The 19,308-nt window shown below is 34.7% G+C and overlaps 1 protein-coding gene across 1 annotated transcript in view; it reads right to left on the bottom strand.

The window, feature by feature from the left end:
- Positions 1 to 19,308, bottom strand: part of ADGRB3 (adhesion G protein-coupled receptor B3) — a 465,440-nt gene that overhangs the window by 194,579 nt on the left and 251,553 nt on the right. The window contains exons 12-14 of the mRNA XM_026090008.1: positions 10,500 to 10,646; positions 9,662 to 9,737; positions 2,145 to 2,247 (exon numbers count right to left, since the gene is read on the bottom strand). Coding sequence (XP_025945793.1) covers positions 2,145 to 2,247; positions 9,662 to 9,737; positions 10,500 to 10,646 — 326 coding nt within the window. The remainder of the gene's footprint in view (positions 1 to 2,144; positions 2,248 to 9,661; positions 9,738 to 10,499; positions 10,647 to 19,308) is intronic.

Here is a 19,308-nt window from a genome sequence, read left to right as displayed (position 1 = left end):
GTGTGTGTATATGTGTGTGTGTGTGTATAAAGTCCATTTTTAGGTTTAGGAATTTGTTCCAAAATCTTGATGCCTGGATTAAAGTATAGGACAAAAGCTGAGCCAAAAGACAAAAAATTGGCTCTGGAATCTATTGACAAGGTTAGTCCTTGACATGAACTAATACAATACTCATTAATATTCTTTTACAGAAAGGTTGATAAAGCCAGGTGGTGACTGATGTCTTTAAATTGCCTTTTTAGACAATGAAATTTCATCTCAAAGATTTGTAAACTTGGTAAAAGCCTCTTCTGTAAATTACTCAAATTGATTAAAAAAAAATTCTGACCCCTCCCCTTTAGAAATTTTCTAGAATTTCAGATTGTGGGGACATTTACTCAACCTTTCTTTAGTCTAGTCTTGTTTGTGTTGTGCTGTTTTTAAGAGCTTGTGATGGGGTTATCAGTATTTTAAATGCTGACACACAGCTCACTATTATTATTATTTTTATTTATTTATTTTCTATGACTAATGACAAAAGTAATTACAACCTTATTCTTTTCCTACCGTCTACTCCATAGTTTTCCAATTAGTCATTCCTATTTTGAAGACAGAAGTCATACTCTAATATTCCTTATCTACAGTCCATGTGAGTAGCTCCACAATCATTGTTAAAATAATGGAAATTAAAATCTGAAATTGAGAAATACCATAAACTCTTCTCAATATCTGAGATCAAAGCACATGTTTTATTTCAAAAAGGGTCTTTTTTTTTTTAATAGGTAGGATTAATTTGTGATCTGCATCAGAATATACACCATTATGTTTTTAGTGAAATTTCTGTTTCTGACAGGAACAAAAGTTATCCTAGAGATTGTGATTTGCTGTTAATATATGTGATATAACTTAGGCTGGGGAAACCCCCCCCCAAAAAAAAAACTCCTAAAATAAACAGTGACAACTCTAAAAAAACCTCCTCAATTCCTCATCAATAAACTTCTGATCTTATTGAGAGGTACTATAGGTAGGAGTCAGGGCAGTTTATATTCCTCCACTCTATCTTTTTTTCTGCTTGACTTTTTAATAAATAATCAGTGAGATGTTCTTCATAATATCTTTTCCCTGGGAACCGAATGGTGGACCATAATGACGACTGATGGCAAAATAGACAGTCTCTTCCAGCCTGGAGTAAAATGTGAATCAAAGATCTAGAGTTCAAAGAGATTCCATCATACCTTTGCCGGAGTCACTAATCCAAATTTGCTGCTGACTGAAACATTTGGAACTCCGCATACTCAAGCTGAATTGTTCCTGTGAGACCATTTGGCCCACTGACTATAACAAAAAGTCATAGCTTTACAGCCTTTACCTAACAATATTATTTACTAAAGATTTAATAGCTGTTTCTTCTCTAATTGTCTCTTTATGACTTTATTTAAAGTAAACCCTAACTCTTAGTAATATAAAAAGATAGAGTTCATATTTTATGCCTTCACATAAATTACTCTAAAGTCTGTTATATACCATTCTTTCCTGGATGTCTACGTGCTGACAGCATAAAGAAAGAATATTAATCTTACTGTGAATTTTTTCATATCCAATTCCTCATAGCATTATTTTTTTCAGATTCAAAACATTTTTAATATGACACTACAGGATGAAAAACACAGAGTTAAAAATGCACAAAAATCCCTTAAATTTATAAAAAATCCAAGCTAAATCAGAACGATAGCACTTTTTCAGTCTGCTGCAAGATGTTAGGTACAAACAGGCTTTTGAATATAATGTAATGAAAGAAAGAAGAAGAAGAAAAGGCCTGAAGCACTATACGGCTCTATGCCCTACACAGGGAACAAAAGGTTAAGCATTCAGCACCGTACTACATTATCAATTGTATCCATCAAAGCAGCTAATGGACAGTTTTCTATAGAAATTGCTGTTTAAATGAAAACCTCAAAAATCACAGAATAATTAATTTTGTTCTACATATACACATGCATGAAACAAGCATACATTCTCTTCAAAATTTATTAGAATTTTCCTGGGCTTATGTTTTAGCAATTAAACTGGATTTTATTAAGAGATATTTAAAACAACTCTGCTCTTTCTCTCATATGATCTGATAGGTACTCTTGGAAATGCATCTCCACCATCTTTGTACTTACATTAGACAGATGTGCCAGTTCTATCTCTAGAAAAGAATCCGTAGTTTTGGGTTCAGGTCGTATAGTGACAACGATGATTTTTGAATTAATGACTGTAAAATTCCTGAAAAAATCATGTAAAAAATGTAAGATTTAACTTAATAGCATTAAATGAGGCTGCTGATACTACATTAAAAGAAATATCTCATGGATATTTTCAATGACTTTCTGTGCCAAATATTTAGTGAGAAAATATACTTGTTTGGAAGTGGTAAATACTGTCGCTAGTTACCAACCATACCTAATACATTAAAGATTGAAGAGCAACAGTGATAGCAAAAGCGCCATTCTTCAAGTGTGATTTACTAATTATAAAGGCATATTGATGATACAGACATTCAGGCAACATTTAAATACATATCATTCACTTCTCTCAAGGTAGACCTGCTAGTTGTGTTTTATGAGAGACAGTCATTTTTCTTTCAAAGTGCTGTGTTGGCTTTTTTTCTGACCGTTAACTGCAAAAATCTGAAGATGGATGAGTGCCACGGGAAAGTCTACAGATCTGTTGGTTCTGTGCTGTTTTTGTGAAAACAAAAACAAAAACAAAAAACACCTGCTCCATTTTTGGAAAAATCATTGCTTTTGGTAAATGAATGGGCAACTTCATCATCTAAATATTTTTTAATCTATAATTCATAGTTGTGCCCTGACTGAAATCCCACTGAAAACAATCAGAATTTCTCACAGATGCCAGACTTGATTAGGTGTCATGTTATGGCACATGTTTACCCACAATAATATTTTTCTGTTAGTTTTCTCTAATTCATCACCCAGCTCTCTTTTTAGGTAAAACATCTATCAGTATATTTTCTGGCTGCCTTTCTAGGACAGATCTAGTATTTCCAAGGCTGTGCTAATACAGGCATAAAGAGATGTTGACATGATGTTCATGTCTGTGATCCTTGCTTCTTATGACCCCCTCAGGCTTAGAACAGTCACCAGCTACCAGACTGACTGTTTTTGGTTATGATGTTTCCATTGCATATAATGATGCTTTCAACAAAAACACTGTGCTGATCGCACAAAAAAAAGGATGAAACATCACAGAAAGACTTACTCACAGGTAGATATTATTAATCAAAGAAGAATCTAGGTAGTCTAGATGTAATTATAATACACAGTATCAAGGTTTTTTTTTTTTGCTTTAATTGTTTATTTTCTCTGGGGAAATGGTATTTTGGAGAGGATTCCATGTTGTTGGATCACCATGGCTACAGTAATAGAAACTTAACTCAGCAGAAAGCACAAGGAATTAAATGATTCTTTTGGGGCAGGGTGAATTCTAGTCCAATTTTTCTCCAACAAATCATATAATGGAAAAATAATGGAAGAGGCTTTCTATTTGGTTTAATTCCTGTTTCTCCACTTTGTTTGTACTCAGTTAAATCTCACACATTTATTAACAAAAACTTCTCTCTCTAGCCGACTAGCATGTAATGCTGGGCAAACTTTCAGTGCATTATGTAGAGGTGGAGAAATGAAATTACTGCTAACCTTAATGCATTACAGTAGCTGAATACCCATAAATATTTCCAAGTAAGGCATAATTAAAAAAAAATGAAACAAAACTCTACATAAGGACAAAACAGTTTTTCTCTAATAGGTCATAATAGGTGGAAATAGGGCTTACTAGTTATTAACAGATTTCATCTATTTTGGAAATTTACGTAAGTGAATTGCTGATACTTATGTACTTGAACACAGTAAATCTTTGTGACTGATTAACTGCCGTACCTAATTCTGGTACAGTTCTAATGGTTCTTGGTTGAGATCCAAAAGAGCATTTAAAGTGCCTAGAGTGCAACTTAGGTATATAAATTTTGCCTAGATCTCATAAAAACCCTGCCTAGCCAGTTAGGTTCTCAAGAGTCCCTAGAAGACTTTTTCACCAGAAAATAAATGTAACTGCCTACACCGCTATGAAATGATGTCTGTACCTCTCACTGCTGTCCTGGCTGGGCTGAATGCCTAGTTATATATCTCATATTTAGCCATTTAGATTAGTCCCTGGAAGAATGTGATCTGGTAAGCATATTCTAAACGCACATAACACAAAAGATACCACTGAATTCAGCTCAAAGCATTGCAGTCACAACAATTTCCTTCAGAACCACTACTGCCAGTGGTATTTTTGTTGAAGACCATTTTTTGTACAGAAGTTTAGTGCTGAGAACACTTTTTTTTAGCAATTTAAGTAATCAGCTTCTACAAAACTTTCCTGGAGGCAGAATATGTGGGTTGCAATCCCTCTCATGCTTGGAATGACATCTCACACTTCCCGTGCAAGTGCATTATCTTATAGCTTGCTATATGACAGGTAGAGAGTGACTTCACCATTACCTCTTTCTCCTTCATCCATCTTTTTTAAGAGAACAGTGAGCCTATCACTGATATCTGAAAGGACAATTTAAGTATCTAAACCCAGGAAACTGTTTCAAGCTTCACAGAGCCCTGATCAGATCTGTAACTAAATGCTTTTAAGTCTGAGAGACAGCCAAGGCTTCAGAAGTAAATTTTTGTTGGCATTCCCTACAGGCAGGCTTAGCTGTCCGAAACCACTCACCTGCTGCCTGCCGTCATTTGTGAATTCTGTACTAACTCTTCATTCATTGAATAGAGGATGTGCTTTTATGGGCTGGGAGCTAAGCAGTTAAGACGGGCAATTCTCAGTATCACCTTGTCTCTTGGTTACCCTAGATCCAGGGCCTTGATTTTACCCATAGCTACATAGTTTCTATCCATAATGGAACTGTGTTTCTAAATGAGCACTGACTTCACATTCCAGGATTTTCATATAATTTTTTTGTATAAATCATTTTTGTAAAATGCCTCCTGACATGTCATAAAAGACATGTTAAACTGGAACCTACAAGAAATCCATGCTTAGAGTAAATGTTATGATGAATGATCCATTTCTTGATTATTAAAAAAATCTAAAAATCTAAAAAAATCTTGATTATCAAAAAAACCATTATCTTTAATGAAATGACTTGTATGAGATGGTCTTCCCCTGACTGTCCAGAAAAGTGCATATTAGGGTCAAATTTTGAAATTGGTTACTCAGAAAATAGATTAAAATTCTTGGGAATTATGGTTAAATAAACCCTTGAAGATTCAAGATAACAAAGTTACAGTGAGTAAACTCTAATAAAGAACTTTCAGAGCTGGGGTCCTAGTGTTTTTTTCACATCTGAATTTACAAAAATATTAAGAAAACAGAGTTGTTTTATTATTTTTTTTTCTATCAGGGTATTCTTTTATATCAGGGTAGATATGTTCATTCTATGTGATAGGAAATTCAGGCTTTCTTTTCTTTTTAGAATGACTTCATATTACTCAAGAAAAATGAACTTATGAATAAGGCATGTTGTTATCCCAAGACAGCATGAATGAAGTTCAATGTGTAAATGTTGTGTATATATGAGAAAAACTATGGATGCTGTAGTAGTAATGCTATGCAGTAAAAGTGGGTGCTCTGTCCTCATCTAACAAAGCACATCAGCTGGTCTAATGAAGTCTAAGGGCATTTTTGGCTGTATGGCATCTGAAGTGGATGGTTTAGGAATGAGGTTTTAGACAGGGGAAGAGAACATTTCAGTGAATTAACAGAAAAAGTAGTATGTTTGTATAAGTGACAGGAAGAAAAGCTTGCAACAGCAAAATCATTGGTGCTGTATTTGTTCTTATTTGGCAGGGGAAAAGTTAAAAACTATCTTACTGTATGGCAAAATGCAATAAATTCCACCAGAGTGCCCAAGAGATGAATTATATATAATATTTTTAGATGAGTATTACACTGAGAATTTTCTGTGAAACTAACAATAATATATACATATTCTGGGATGCAAAGGCTATGGAAATATTTCTCAGTCTATAATACTCAGAATATTTCAATATTTCACTCTAGGATTAAGAAAAAAAGACCTCTATGACATTACAAAACACTGCAATACAGCAAAGTGTGTTAGGTGTACTTTATTTACTTGTACATGGGAAGAAAATAATTCTTCTATAAGTGAGGCTAAGGTACTTTCTCTCTTCCCTGCCCTCTTTTTTAAACAGTCCTTGCAAAATTGTTTGAAAAATATATACGTACTATTAGGATTATTCATGTTGCTCAGAAAGGTTTGTGCTTTTTTTTAGATTAATATAATTGCCAAGTTCTCATCTCACATTGTCTTTACAAGACTTGTTGTCAATAAACTTCATGCCAGTAAAAACAAGAAAAATCAAGCCCATACACCAAAATGTAGCTAATTTTGGAACTTGTGAAATATATTGTATAGAGTGTCCTAGATAATGAAATGCTCATTATATTCACAAAACACCTGTGTTGTACCTGATGGGGGCTCTGTGGTAAGGTGCTTTGAAAGATTTCCCCTAAAGATATATTGACAGAAATTTGCTTTCTTCTTTGAAAAGCAAAAAAATTCCCTTGTGATAATGCAGAAATTTGCATCCCTTTTAGTGCTGTTATTAAGGAATGTACAGGAATGTGTCACCACTATTCTTTTGACAGCTACAAAAAACAGGATTTCATACAATCAAATATTTATTTTTCTACAGTCCTAATGTCTGAAAAAACAGGGACAGAAATCTCATGAGAAGTGTTTAAAGCTCTCTGAATATTTAACTGCAGCCAGTAGAAGTCACCTCTTTTATCAGGTTGTCAAGTCTAACTCACGTGGACTTTGAACTCCAACACAAGCCCATCTTTCTTGTTTTACCTTGGTTCATTGTTTTGTTTATCTTTATTCTCACTATTAACATATTTGGTCAAATGCCATTTTATTTAGAACAGTATCACATAAGACACTTATCCAGAATGTTTTTCTTTTTTTAAATGTGATACATCGTGCATAGCTACCACACTTCTGGGCATTGTATAAAAACTAGATGGTATTACCTTCCTTCACATTTTAGTGTTCATTCTATACATAATGCTATTGTGGTGAAGCACTTCACTATGTTCAGCATGAATATGGTTATCACAATAATGCTTATTACAACATTAAACAACATTAGCATAAGTAATAATTAGTATAAAATCATATAGGATGATTGTTTTCCATTTCAAAAAAATAAGCAAACAAAAACGTACATTTTCCAAACTCAGTGGGATGAATGGAAAAATTTTAACATGCTCATGTTCCCAAACAAGTGTAAAATCACAAACCACTCTGAATAAAGGTTCCTTTAAAACCTGCATTTCAGTTCTAATTTCAGGGAAGAGTCTAGTGACTCAACAAATTCAGCACTAAACATGGTTGCAGGGTTTTTTTTCCAGTTCAGAGTTGTGTCTGAATGAATATTAAAATGTTTTGAATGCATTCAAATTGTTCAAAATTGTGTTGCCTTTATGCAACTATTGTTGCATAAATGATGTTACTATTTTAAAGTCATGAGATCAAATCCTGAATATGATCACCATGGGCAAAAATATCCAATGCGATACACTTCCTGATGAGGTAAGAGAAGTAAGCCGTAAAAGTTTCAGTATAACTTCAATATAAACATTAAAGAAGTGGAGGAAAGTACAGAGGCGCTAAACTCCTAACAAAGAAGAGACTAGAGGTACACTAGAATATGTGTTGTATTTTGATATCACAGATTAATCATGGCTTTTATTCCTTATTCTCATACATAAGAGAAAGTAACAGTACTCATTTCCTTCTCTTGGATGGCTAAGAATTGGATTCAAATAATATTGAACATATTCAGAGCCAAAGTGGGATATCTTCTTATCTGAATTTCTAAAGACTTCATTTATGAATAGATAAATGTAGATTATTACACCATTATGTTTTAGAAGCTCACAAAACCTCTCTACAAGCTGAATTGTACAGAGAAATGGTCAAATTCACTGTGGAAATCAATAACCAGCTGAAAGTAGAACAGATAAAAGCAAAAAATTTAGAACTGAAATGCACTTTTTCATAGTCCATAGTACTTAATTTGCTGTACTTTTATGTCCCTGTTCTGCCCCTATTCCACTACTTCAGATGCTATTGATTCTAGTGAAAATATAGTAAGGTCTATAAATTTCACTCCTCTCAAGGATGAAATAAATGCCCTGAATGGCTTTTCTTACAAGCAAATACACAGCATTCAGTGGTTCACATTTGTTTTCTGTAAATTAAAATTATCAGCCTATGACAGCTGAAAAGGCAGAATCATGGATTGCTGTTTACAGTAAAAGGGTTTGAAAGGCATATGGCCACCTCAATGCTTTCCTCGGGTTGGCAGATTGTCTTTAAGGTCTGCCAAAAAGGGCTGAATATGATAGCCATTTGGCTGTATTTCTCCGAATATGAGAGAATAGAAGAAAACATCTCTCTCAAACATCTCTTCCTTCTCTTCCTTCCTGGCTAATTTCAGAAATTGGCACAGCAAATGGAAAGTGCTTACTGACATTTCAGAAGTGGTTGAGTTGTCACTTATAGAGTGCCCTAAGTGTATATGGCTCTCATCAGTACTTCTTGGTGTCCTGTCAGGCCATTAGACTATTGGAATTGCTTTCTACCTCAGAGAGATTTCTACCTCTTGAATTGCAGCTACTCACCACACAGCACATTACAACTTTACTGGGAAGCTTTTTTCCTTAGGACTGAGACTTTGTTTCCAATGGATTTTGGCAAAAAACTGTTGTTCTTCCACCCTTTGTTTCAACACTTGAAATTTTGATTAAATAGAGTGAGGGATCCCATGGCTTTCTAATTATTCTGAATTCATTGGCAGCTATTGTGACATGATATGCACCAGTTTATTTTACAGCAAAAAGACATTAGTAGACCAAAGGTGCACAGGATCATGTGAAGTAAGCTAATATTAATGAACCATGAAATGACCTAACCAGTAATTTGAGAAGGGGGAAAACAGTTGTTTCCAAATTGTCTGTCAGCAAGTCCAGAAAGTAAAAAGCAAAACAAAAGACCTTCTTATTTCTTTATGTATGTGTATGGCCCTCATAACTGACATACCATAGTTGTTCAGGTGCATGCATGTCTTGTTTCTAAAACAGATCCTCACTACATTTCTGCTGTCCCTTCTGAATGCTGCTTGCACAGAAAAAGTACTTGGAAAACTACTAGCAGAGACTTGTGTAAAAGGAGAGCAGACTTCCTTATTATATCAGGTTATTATGTCATTACTAGATCACTTATACTAACCTTACAAGCAGTAGTTTGAAGCACAGGTGTATGGGGCCTGAGCACTAACTTACATCAGTGTACAAACTTCCAGAAAAACATTTCCTTATTTAAGCTAAATTTAGATTAGATAAAATTGGTTATTTCCATAAAAGAAATGACAAAGCATGAAGACAAGACAAAGATATATATTTTAAGTAACAGTGGATGAAAATCCCACACTATCTATATGCACTGTTCACTGTCTACTTTTATCTTGACAGTATAGTTATGATCTGAAATTTAAAGTTTAATTCATATTGTATTTACGGTAAAGAAGTTTCTTACCTTAAAGTGGGCAAAATGAGTTCTAAATTTTTGTACAGCACTGCTCCAAGTACAAATACAGTTGATTCATCTAGTTCTAAAAAGAGCAAGGAAAAACTTTTTTTTTAAATTCTGTCTTTCCCAAGAATAACTCAGCAAAAATAACTGTGAATAGCACTTACCTTTCTAGTATAAATTTTATTTTAAAGAAATTGTTATCATTTTGAATTATATCCTGGAAGTCTGTCATAAAAATGTAAAACTGTCAGGTATATATCAATAGATTTAAACCACTGAAAATCCTGTTTTCAAAAAATCCATCGTTTACTAGCATCCATGTTAGTTCATTTACTTTTATAATTAAGTATCTCTAAAGACTGTCTTTAGAGTTTAATGTGTACTGAGTAAATTCTCTAATGTCACAGATCTGCACTGCAATGGTATTTGTAAATTGGATCTGAAGCCAGAGTAATTGGTCTGCTGAGCATCATTCACTAAAAGTTAGGTCATCTGTTACGATGCTCTAATCTGTTGGAGCAGAGCAGTTACAGGAGGTACAGCTGAATGCAGAGCTGAGCTTCAAGTCACCTGACACCTCCACAGATACAATCCTATGCAGAATAACTAAGCATTGGCTCTGCAATGTAGAAAATAATGTCTTGGATTTCTTTAGCTCTTTTTGTTCAAGATGCTGAAATTAAGCCTCGTTATAACCCTCTGAGACAAGCTGTGGGTACTGTACCTCCTTTGAAGATGGATAAAATAATCAGTTCTATGTTATACAGTGGTCTGAAGAGAAAGATTCTAAGTTCCCTTGTTAAAACCAATAAAAAATTAACATGCTGATATGCTTCTTTACCTGTTGACAGAGGGGTGAAGATATTTTTTGGAATGACAACCCTGTCTTCTGAGTTTCGTGCCCAATCAACCATTCCTTTTCTTCCTTTCATGGGGAAATTGATGTCAGTTAGAACAGATGCTGCAGGAAGCTTCTGAATGCTGGCCACTAGTAAGAGCAATCACAAAATCAAATAAAACTGTGTTTCATGCTTTAAAGCATCACACAGTGATAACTGTACAGCAATAACAAAAATGTATAATAACACAATTCAAGTAAAGCAGAAATTTACAGGACTAACTAGCACAGAAAGTATAGACTTCTATTTATTATGCAGTTCTTCTATGGATTAATTATGTGGCATTGATTCTATCACTTGTCAGCCAGGTTCTTGTTAACTTTCTTAACAGGGATTATTCAATGCACTGGCTTATACCCTGAAATTCACATGTAAGGACATAGTTTTGTCTTCAGAGCAAATTCTAAAATGATTAAATGTGACAGTAAAAGGAAGAGGATGCTGAAAATTGCTTTGGGAAACACAAGTGCTAGATGCAGGCTAATGAAGCAATAACAGAGCTTTTATCCCCTATGCAGGCACAATTTCAAGATAGACCCATCAAGGAGATTCACATATTAAAAGACCTCATTGTTTCCACACAAATGAGAACAAGGCAGTATAGCATTTGATTTCTTTTCCTTGAAAGAATAATCCCCATTCTGAATTCTTAATTATATTTTTCATCCCCAAACCCCCAATCAACGTCATTATTATATCTGTAACAGATATAGAAAAACAGAAGAAAAAAGTATGAAATGTAATAATAAGCAGCTTACAATTTTGTTTACCCATCCTCATTTTCTTTCTTTTTCTAACTCAACTATTATCTGGAAATCAGTTTTATCTTTGCTTGGAAGTCTGACTCCATGGCAACACTGTCAGTGTCTAGTAGGATTCAAACTACTTTTATGAAACTGTCAGGGCTGCAAATATTTAGGTACACTCAGAGAGATGACAAGCAATATGCCTGGAGCACTAGCTCCACTCTTTATGTAAGCCATGTTGATAATCTTTTCCTATGTAATGCTACTCCTAATCAATTTATGATGAGGTTAATGTAGTTGGAAGACTTCAGACATTAGGACTACACTTTGATCTACATAATGATTTCACTGCAAGGACTTCATGGTGGGAGTGGTGTAAACAGAAAGACAATAGGGACAGCTGTAAAAGCAATCAGAACAGGAAAATTAAAGTAGAAAACCATTATGTGTCTCATCAGTGGATTTTATTTGAAAGGAAACTCTAATTCAAATCCAAAAGAAGAGGAAAATTAAGATGTTAACAATATTAGCTCTACAAATTATTACTTGATAACTGTCTTTTAGTTTCAAATTAGACTGCTTATGTATTCTAGAATCACATTAGTGAGGCTGTACTTGAGGTTCTTTCAGGCTTTCCATTATAAAACTATCATGAGGGGTTTACAGCGCTACTAACAATCCCCTCTGGACTGAAACTGGCATATAAATTTACAGTCCTAAGGGATGTTCAGCCTTGTAAAATTTCAGGTGGTCTGTTGAGGAAGAAGTGTCCGGGTGTTTCAGAATTACTGGAGCACAAAATGGATTGCATGTTTTCACATGCAATCAGTGGATATACAGAGCATATTAACACTGTACAAATGCATTTTTTCCATGGTTACTAAAATCCAGTAAGAATTTTATTTTATTTTCAACATAAAGTTAAACCCACAGTTATTTAGTTTGCAAAATTAAATACAGCCTGTGTGAGACTGTATTGTTTTATTTGTGCAGTATTTATCTATGTATCTACCTATCTATCTAATTAGCCAGTAGAGTCTTAATATTTCACCCACCTTTAGGATGGCAGTTCCCCTTATTGAAATAGGAAATCAATGTTATTCAATGGAATTCACTCCACACAACAGAAAATCACTTTAGAACTGAATAAATGATGAGAGTCTAGGATAGTATCTCTCTGGACTGTGTCTATCTATGTATTTTAAATAGGGTCATTAATCATGATACCACTATTTAGATCCAAAGATACCAAAATATTTGTTAAGATTTAGGTGGTGAATAACATAAAAACTAAATACAAAACCTAAGTATTTGGCTTATGGCTTATACGCGATAAATATAGATATATATTCCCATGTATGGTTCAGACAATTTCTTCTATTACTCAGAAGCAGAAACCAGCCAAACAAAAGGGCCTTTATTTAATTTCACAGAAGATGCCACCTCGACATCCTGGAGACTTCCGCTTTCTGTTTAGACAAACAGAAAGCACAGCACACACAAAACAGTAATTGAAATTGATTTGCAAAAATGCTTGCTCCATGTCCTGTGAAGACTACCTTTAAGATTAGATTACAGTAGATTATTATGCCATTCTTTAGCCACTTTTTTGAGGGATTCCAAGAGCACATGCCTAATAATTTCAGACATGACACTGTCCTTTAAAGGTGTAAGAGTAGCCTACTGGACTCAGGCTGGAGGCAACAAATTCAGCCCATAACAACATGGCCAGCTGCATGCCTGAAACAACCCGACTTCTTCAGCACCATCGCAAACTGTATTTTGGTTCTAAATGTAAGCTAATATTCTTAGTGAATATTAATATAAAACTCATCTCAAAGAGATCCTGGAGCATGACCAGCTAGCTACATTGTGAAATGAGGCTTTCTTCCTCTCAAACTCAGTTTTAATCTGCAGCATGAAAATAATTGTTTACTTTGATGTGAGCATGAAAATCAGCAGGTCTTCCAGAGAAGAAAGCATGTAATGCAGGTGCCAGTTCATTCACACGCCAGGAACTCAAATGTCATTTTCTTATATAACTGTTATACAGACAGAATAAGACAGAATGACAAGTCATCCACTTTGTATTTTATTGTATCTTTTTTATGATAGGTTTGTATTAGAAAATGTTGCTCCAGTTATCGCAATCTGAATGATTCAATCCTGTAATTACCACACGAACACTTCATCTTCTCATTAATTTGGGGAAAAACAAAAATTGCACATATTTTTTTAAATTACCTTACCAAAACATTATGACCTGAATTTGTGAGACAGAACACCAGCAGATGAGAACATTTATAGGCACCATGGCAGGAGTATTTTCACTTGTTTTTGTACACACAGGAGAAGTATATATAAATACTCAGGAAATACAGTCAGTGAGAATATTAATAAGAAGGACATGTGCAATGGAAAAAATAAAAACAAAATAAAAATGACTTAGGCAGCAGATGAAAAAAAAAGGCATGTGCCGTTTTGAAGAAAAGGACTTCAAAATATAAAAATGTCCCATATACGTCATCTACAGCATATATTATTCTCTCAGATAAAAAGATGTTTCAGTTATTGGTGCAATCCATTCTACTTTTCTAATTTGATTACCTCTTTTTGGACTGTTTATGTCAAAGACATAATACCAACATGTATCCATCTTGTCACTCCTCAGATAATTCTTATGGTTTGCACATATCTTGCTGTAGACACAATTCATCAAAGCTGGTATCATATGACAGTATGGCATCATATGAAAATATCATATGACAATATGATATATATGACAATATGCTTATTTATTTACATTATGGCAATCCTTATGGTATGCCAGGTATCATTCAGAAAAATATAAGATATAGTGCTTGAGTTAATTAGGAGTGATTCTTAGGTTTTGATTTAACCACTAGCACAAATCAGAAACAAAACAGTCACCCAGAAGGCTTTTGTTGGGAGAAAACTTAGTAAGTTTGGATGCAGAGAAACAAGTTTAGGGTGTAGAATATGTTGCATTCTTTTATTTCCTGGACAGCTTCTCTTGTGGCTTCTATATACTTTCAATTACAATTTCAATATGCTTCCCAAAGGTAAAAAGAACAAGTAGGAAAAAGGAATCACATTCATGGGGCATGCTTGTATTCCACCTGTGAAGAATGCAGGAAGTAGAATATAATCTGTATTTCTTCAAAAAGCAACATCATCATAGTTCTGAATCTTTCAGGTCAAATTTATATACCTTAGATTGAAGAAGGCCTACTCTAGCTATAAGTTGGAGCACAGGTAAAAAAGGCCTTCTTTTCAGAAATCTTTAAATATCCTTTTGATGCCCAATAGTATAAATTATAAGACACAGTGGTTCAATTACACATAAGAACACATACGTATTTGATGATTCCATAATAATTATTGATTCAGAAAAACCTTTTTTCAAGTAGTCCAGTCTAATCAATTTAGTGATTGCTTTGACCGTAATGGATTCATTTTAATATCCCTTACATACACATCTCCATTTACCCTTTTTTCACTATCTTGCTGCAGTTGCAGACAATCTGTTCAATACTGCTCTACTGAAAATTTCTGAATAAGCACCTACTAACTGTTCTTACTTACTGAGTATGGCAAAATTTCTTTGGATTTGATTAATGATTGCTTGAAGGAATGAAGAATTTTCCATGACTATCCAAATGACCTGATTACACACAATATTATGGAAATGATGTGTAAGTGGTTTATTTAGAGCAGCGCAAGAGGGGTTAATTAATGTGCCAAGAAAGTCCTGAGTGAAATAAATATTGTGTAGTTCTTGTATACTAGCCCTTGTAGATCATGGCCTAGAATGCCAGAGCTAAAACGTATTGCTATGATACTTATAACCCTGAATGAGTTATAAGCAGCCTAGTGCAACTTCCCGTGTCTCTCTGACTGATCAATGTTGCTGGTCTCCAAATAATAAAAGATAAAAGAACCAAGTAAGTTGCATGAATAATCTTGCCCTTCTMTTTCCTACCCATCCATTAGCCTCCATTGTTGAACAAACACTGGTAACATTTCAGAACCAGGCCCCTGAAGAATATTAATTTGTTCATAGACTAAAACAAAACTTCAGCTCTCACAGTTGAGATTTAGGTTCTAAAACTGGATCTTAAGCCAAATTAAACAGTTGATCCCTAACCTTGTCAAAGACTGAACCAAAACCCTGATCTCAAAACCTTTAGAAAAGATGTTCAAAATCTGAGCCTGATTTCTGTAGCACTCACGTCTTTACACAACAGGAAAAAACTAGGTCTGATTCTTGTTTTGCTTAAATGGTAATGTTCTGGGTTTGTTCTGTTTTACAGCACAGTAATTATATTGATCCCTAATTTACAATTGCTTAAGATGCAGAGGAAGAGGAATTTATTATTTTATAATGCATCAGTGCCTTGACAGAAAAGGAAAACCACTTACAGAAATCTATAGGACTAGCATAAGAACTTGACTTCTGCTTAACTCTTTGTGTCAAATCAAGATAGAAGAAATCTGAATTTGAGTGAATTTCAATCACAAACAACAGAGAATGGCTATGCCTATTAGCAGCATCATTCCCTCTTTTCCTGTCCTTTTTTGACTTTCCCTCTTTTCCTGTCCTTTTTTGACTTGTCAGTTGACAGCATACTATATAAATTATTCAGCATTTAGTACACTTCAGTTCATCACACAACAGGTTTTGATTTTTCAGACAGAATATTATACTGGCCTTCTGGGTGAGCTACTGATAAATTTATTTCTGGGAAAAATAGTCATGAATAGACCTGCCATTGTCACAGGTGTTCAGAATACAGAATATGAAATGATCTTTGTGTTAGAATTCAGAATACTGAATATTTCTGCAAACCTGTCTACTAAGAAGATTCAATTTGAACCATATTTATACATTTTAGAACTATTCTCTTGACTCATCATATAAAACCTTTGTTTTTATGGAATAGATACGCTCATTCAGCTTAGCTAATACTGGATATACAGGAAACAAGGTTTTGTTTTGCTCATTATCAAAGAGCCAGATGGATATATTCAAGATGATATTCATAACAGATTTATTCTATTCACTTAAACCCCAAAAACTTCATTTTAAAGACATTCTGGAACAACCACAAACGTTGAAATCCCCTTCTCAGGGATACTAATATGTGGATCTCCAGATCTGCTGTGGACTTCTGCATCTGAGCAGGCTTGATGATCTACTTTAAAAACTTCCCCTCAGTACAAAGATAAATCCACCTTTTACCACACACAACATTATATATAACAGAAGAATTGTGCTGAACTGAGATCCTGTACGTGAACATAAGAATAACAACCAGGTAATCATCAGTCTGTGAATAATGTGCATGCAGTGTCCCAGCAGAGAGCCAACATCACACAGCAATGCTCAGAAAAGCATCCCTAAGAAATAATGCTCTCTTACCTAACAGATCTACTACTCCTTATGAATATCGACACAGAAATATTGCCTTCTTGAATTAAAATCTTGTTATGCCATACTGCTCCATGGGCAGGCAAGAAGGGGATGTCCCTAGAAGCTGACTGTGCACTGCTGTCCCTGAAGCTCACCAGCCCATAGCATCTACCCACCAACTGGTCAAGTCCTGGGCAGCAAGACATACTACAGGTAAAGGCAGAAGTAGAGACCTGTCAGAGATGTTTTTCTTAATTGGGTGCAGTGGAGATTTCAAAGTGCAAGACAGTTCAGCATAGAGCCCTTCCTTTGGTACAAAGCAAACTGTGCCTTAAATGTGCTCACTGCTTGAAGGTTAAGAACAATGTTTTAGGTTAATCAAGAAACTACCATAATAGTGGCCTCTGAACATTTCCTATATTCCATAGCCAATGCAAAGGGGAAGAGAGGTAACTGTTACCTTTCTTTTTGTAAAATAATAACTTTATCACGATAAGGACCACAGAAAACTAGCGAACTCATTCCTATTTTGACCATACAAACCAGTGCAGTCCTTTAAACAATATGAGCAGTAAGTAGTACACAGGAACAGTCACATAACTGTCTGACAGCTAAATATGCTTCCAACAGTATGTAAGAAATGCCAGCAATAAGCTACCATATCAATAATACGACCAGCATAATATTTATCACAAGTTAAAAAGTAGCATGACTTCAGGCAGTGATGAGGATGCATTTAATAAACACTCAGATCTCTTCTGCTACTTATGTAATTGAATTAAAAAAATATTTTCACAGGCAGCAGGCAAGCATGTCCTTTTGTTTTTGTGTTCTTTTGTTCAGTGCCAGCTTCTGTATTTTAGGAACAGTTCAGGAGTATATTAATTTCAAAGACTCATGAAATATCACATACGCATATGGATTCTCTGAGTGGTTTCAGATTCCACATTTATTATGATGAAAAATCTGGCTTGATAAAAATAAAATAGGTAGAGCATAAGACTATAATTCTCATTCTTTTTCCAAACCTTTCTTTGCTCCAGCTATGGAAATCAAAATGGAAATTTAAAAACCAGAAGCTTGAACAGTAGTTATGGGCTTAAGAATCATTTTTATGCACAATAAAAGCCTTATTATAAAAAATAAGAGATAATCTTGAAAGATTTAAACTATTAAAGTTCAGTCTCTGAGAGAGAATTAGCATATGAAAATGGTCACAGTATCATAGAATTTGGCTATGTTCCAGATGCCACTTCAGCACGTCCCCTTAGAAAAAAAAAAATCTTAACATTTTTATTGTGTAATCATTGTTATTATTCACTTATTAACACTTCCTGTAAGATGAATATGGCTATTTGCAGCTGGCCAGTGTGGTATATAAAGAACAAAATCACTTTTAAGTTTGCAAATCTAAATCACAAGTTTGAAGAAAAGCCCATCAAAACAGTGAAAAGGTAAACAAATTTTTCATGAACAGTCAGGAGAAAATATGTCCTCATGATAAATGGAATGCTTCCTGAAATATATGGCTATTCAAACAAAAGTTTTAAACAAGACTTGGAGGGAAGCTGTACTTCATTAACTGGAAGACAATTCCGTCCTCTGGGAGTAAGGTTGAAGAAGGTGAAGACACGAACAGCTGAAAAGAACAACAGTCACGCCCAAAGAAAGAGCTTTACTATTTTCCACTCTTCTCAGCATTACTGAGCATTCATGCTACTAAGGAGGCTAAGGTCTACCTTAGCTACTCTTGCCTTGTCATAAGGCACTTCTCAAGGAAAGGAAAGGCGTAGGGTAATGCGAGACATTAGATGGATGATGATGAAGGAGATAGAATGACTTGAAATTTAAGTAAATGAGTTTTAATGTTACGGACATAAAGGTGAAAAACATGGTAATAGCACAGAAAGGCAAGGGCAACTGCAACATTATTTTAGACTGACTGTACAGGGAAGATGCACAGAAATGTTTCTCAATCACTAAGGTGACTGAAAAAAGTGTTGGTGCTGGTGATTCAGGCTGAAAACGAGGGAAAAAGAGTAAGAATGAAGATGATGTTAAGGTAGTGAGCTCAGAAGATGGAAAGGATGATGAAGCTGTCATCAGAGAAAAGGAGAAGGAAGAAGAGTTGAGGGAACGAGATCATATACATATGTTTATTTATCAGGCTTAGTGATGACTGGACATCCACAAAGAAATATTAAAAAGGTAGGCAGAGAAGGCTTTATAGAGGATGAGAGATCAGTGAGGGGCGGAAAAGACACTGAAATCATTAGCAGGGGATTGATAAAATATTGTCACAACATTAAATTGCTTGGAGAGATGAAGAGCAGAGGCAGAAGTAGCAAATTGGAGCAGAGGAAAGATGCCCATGGTCTAACCTCTAGGGAAATGACAACCAAATCTTATTATCCAGAAATCTAAGAAGCTCTGAACTAAGTTATTCAGCATGTTGAAAGGTAATATCAGGATTGAATTCTCAGGCATGTACTTAGAAGATTTGATGCATAAAAGCCACACACAGAGAAAATAAAATAAAGCATGTGAATCAATAAGTGCTCCTAATCACAC

Source organism: Apteryx rowi, unplaced genomic scaffold (assembly GCF_003343035.1).
Source record: "Apteryx rowi isolate R43461 unplaced genomic scaffold, aptRow1 scaffold_84, whole genome shotgun sequence".
Classification (NCBI taxonomy): domain Eukaryota; kingdom Metazoa; phylum Chordata; class Aves; order Apterygiformes; family Apterygidae; genus Apteryx; species Apteryx rowi.
This window is presented reverse-complemented; position numbering and strand designations above follow the sequence as displayed.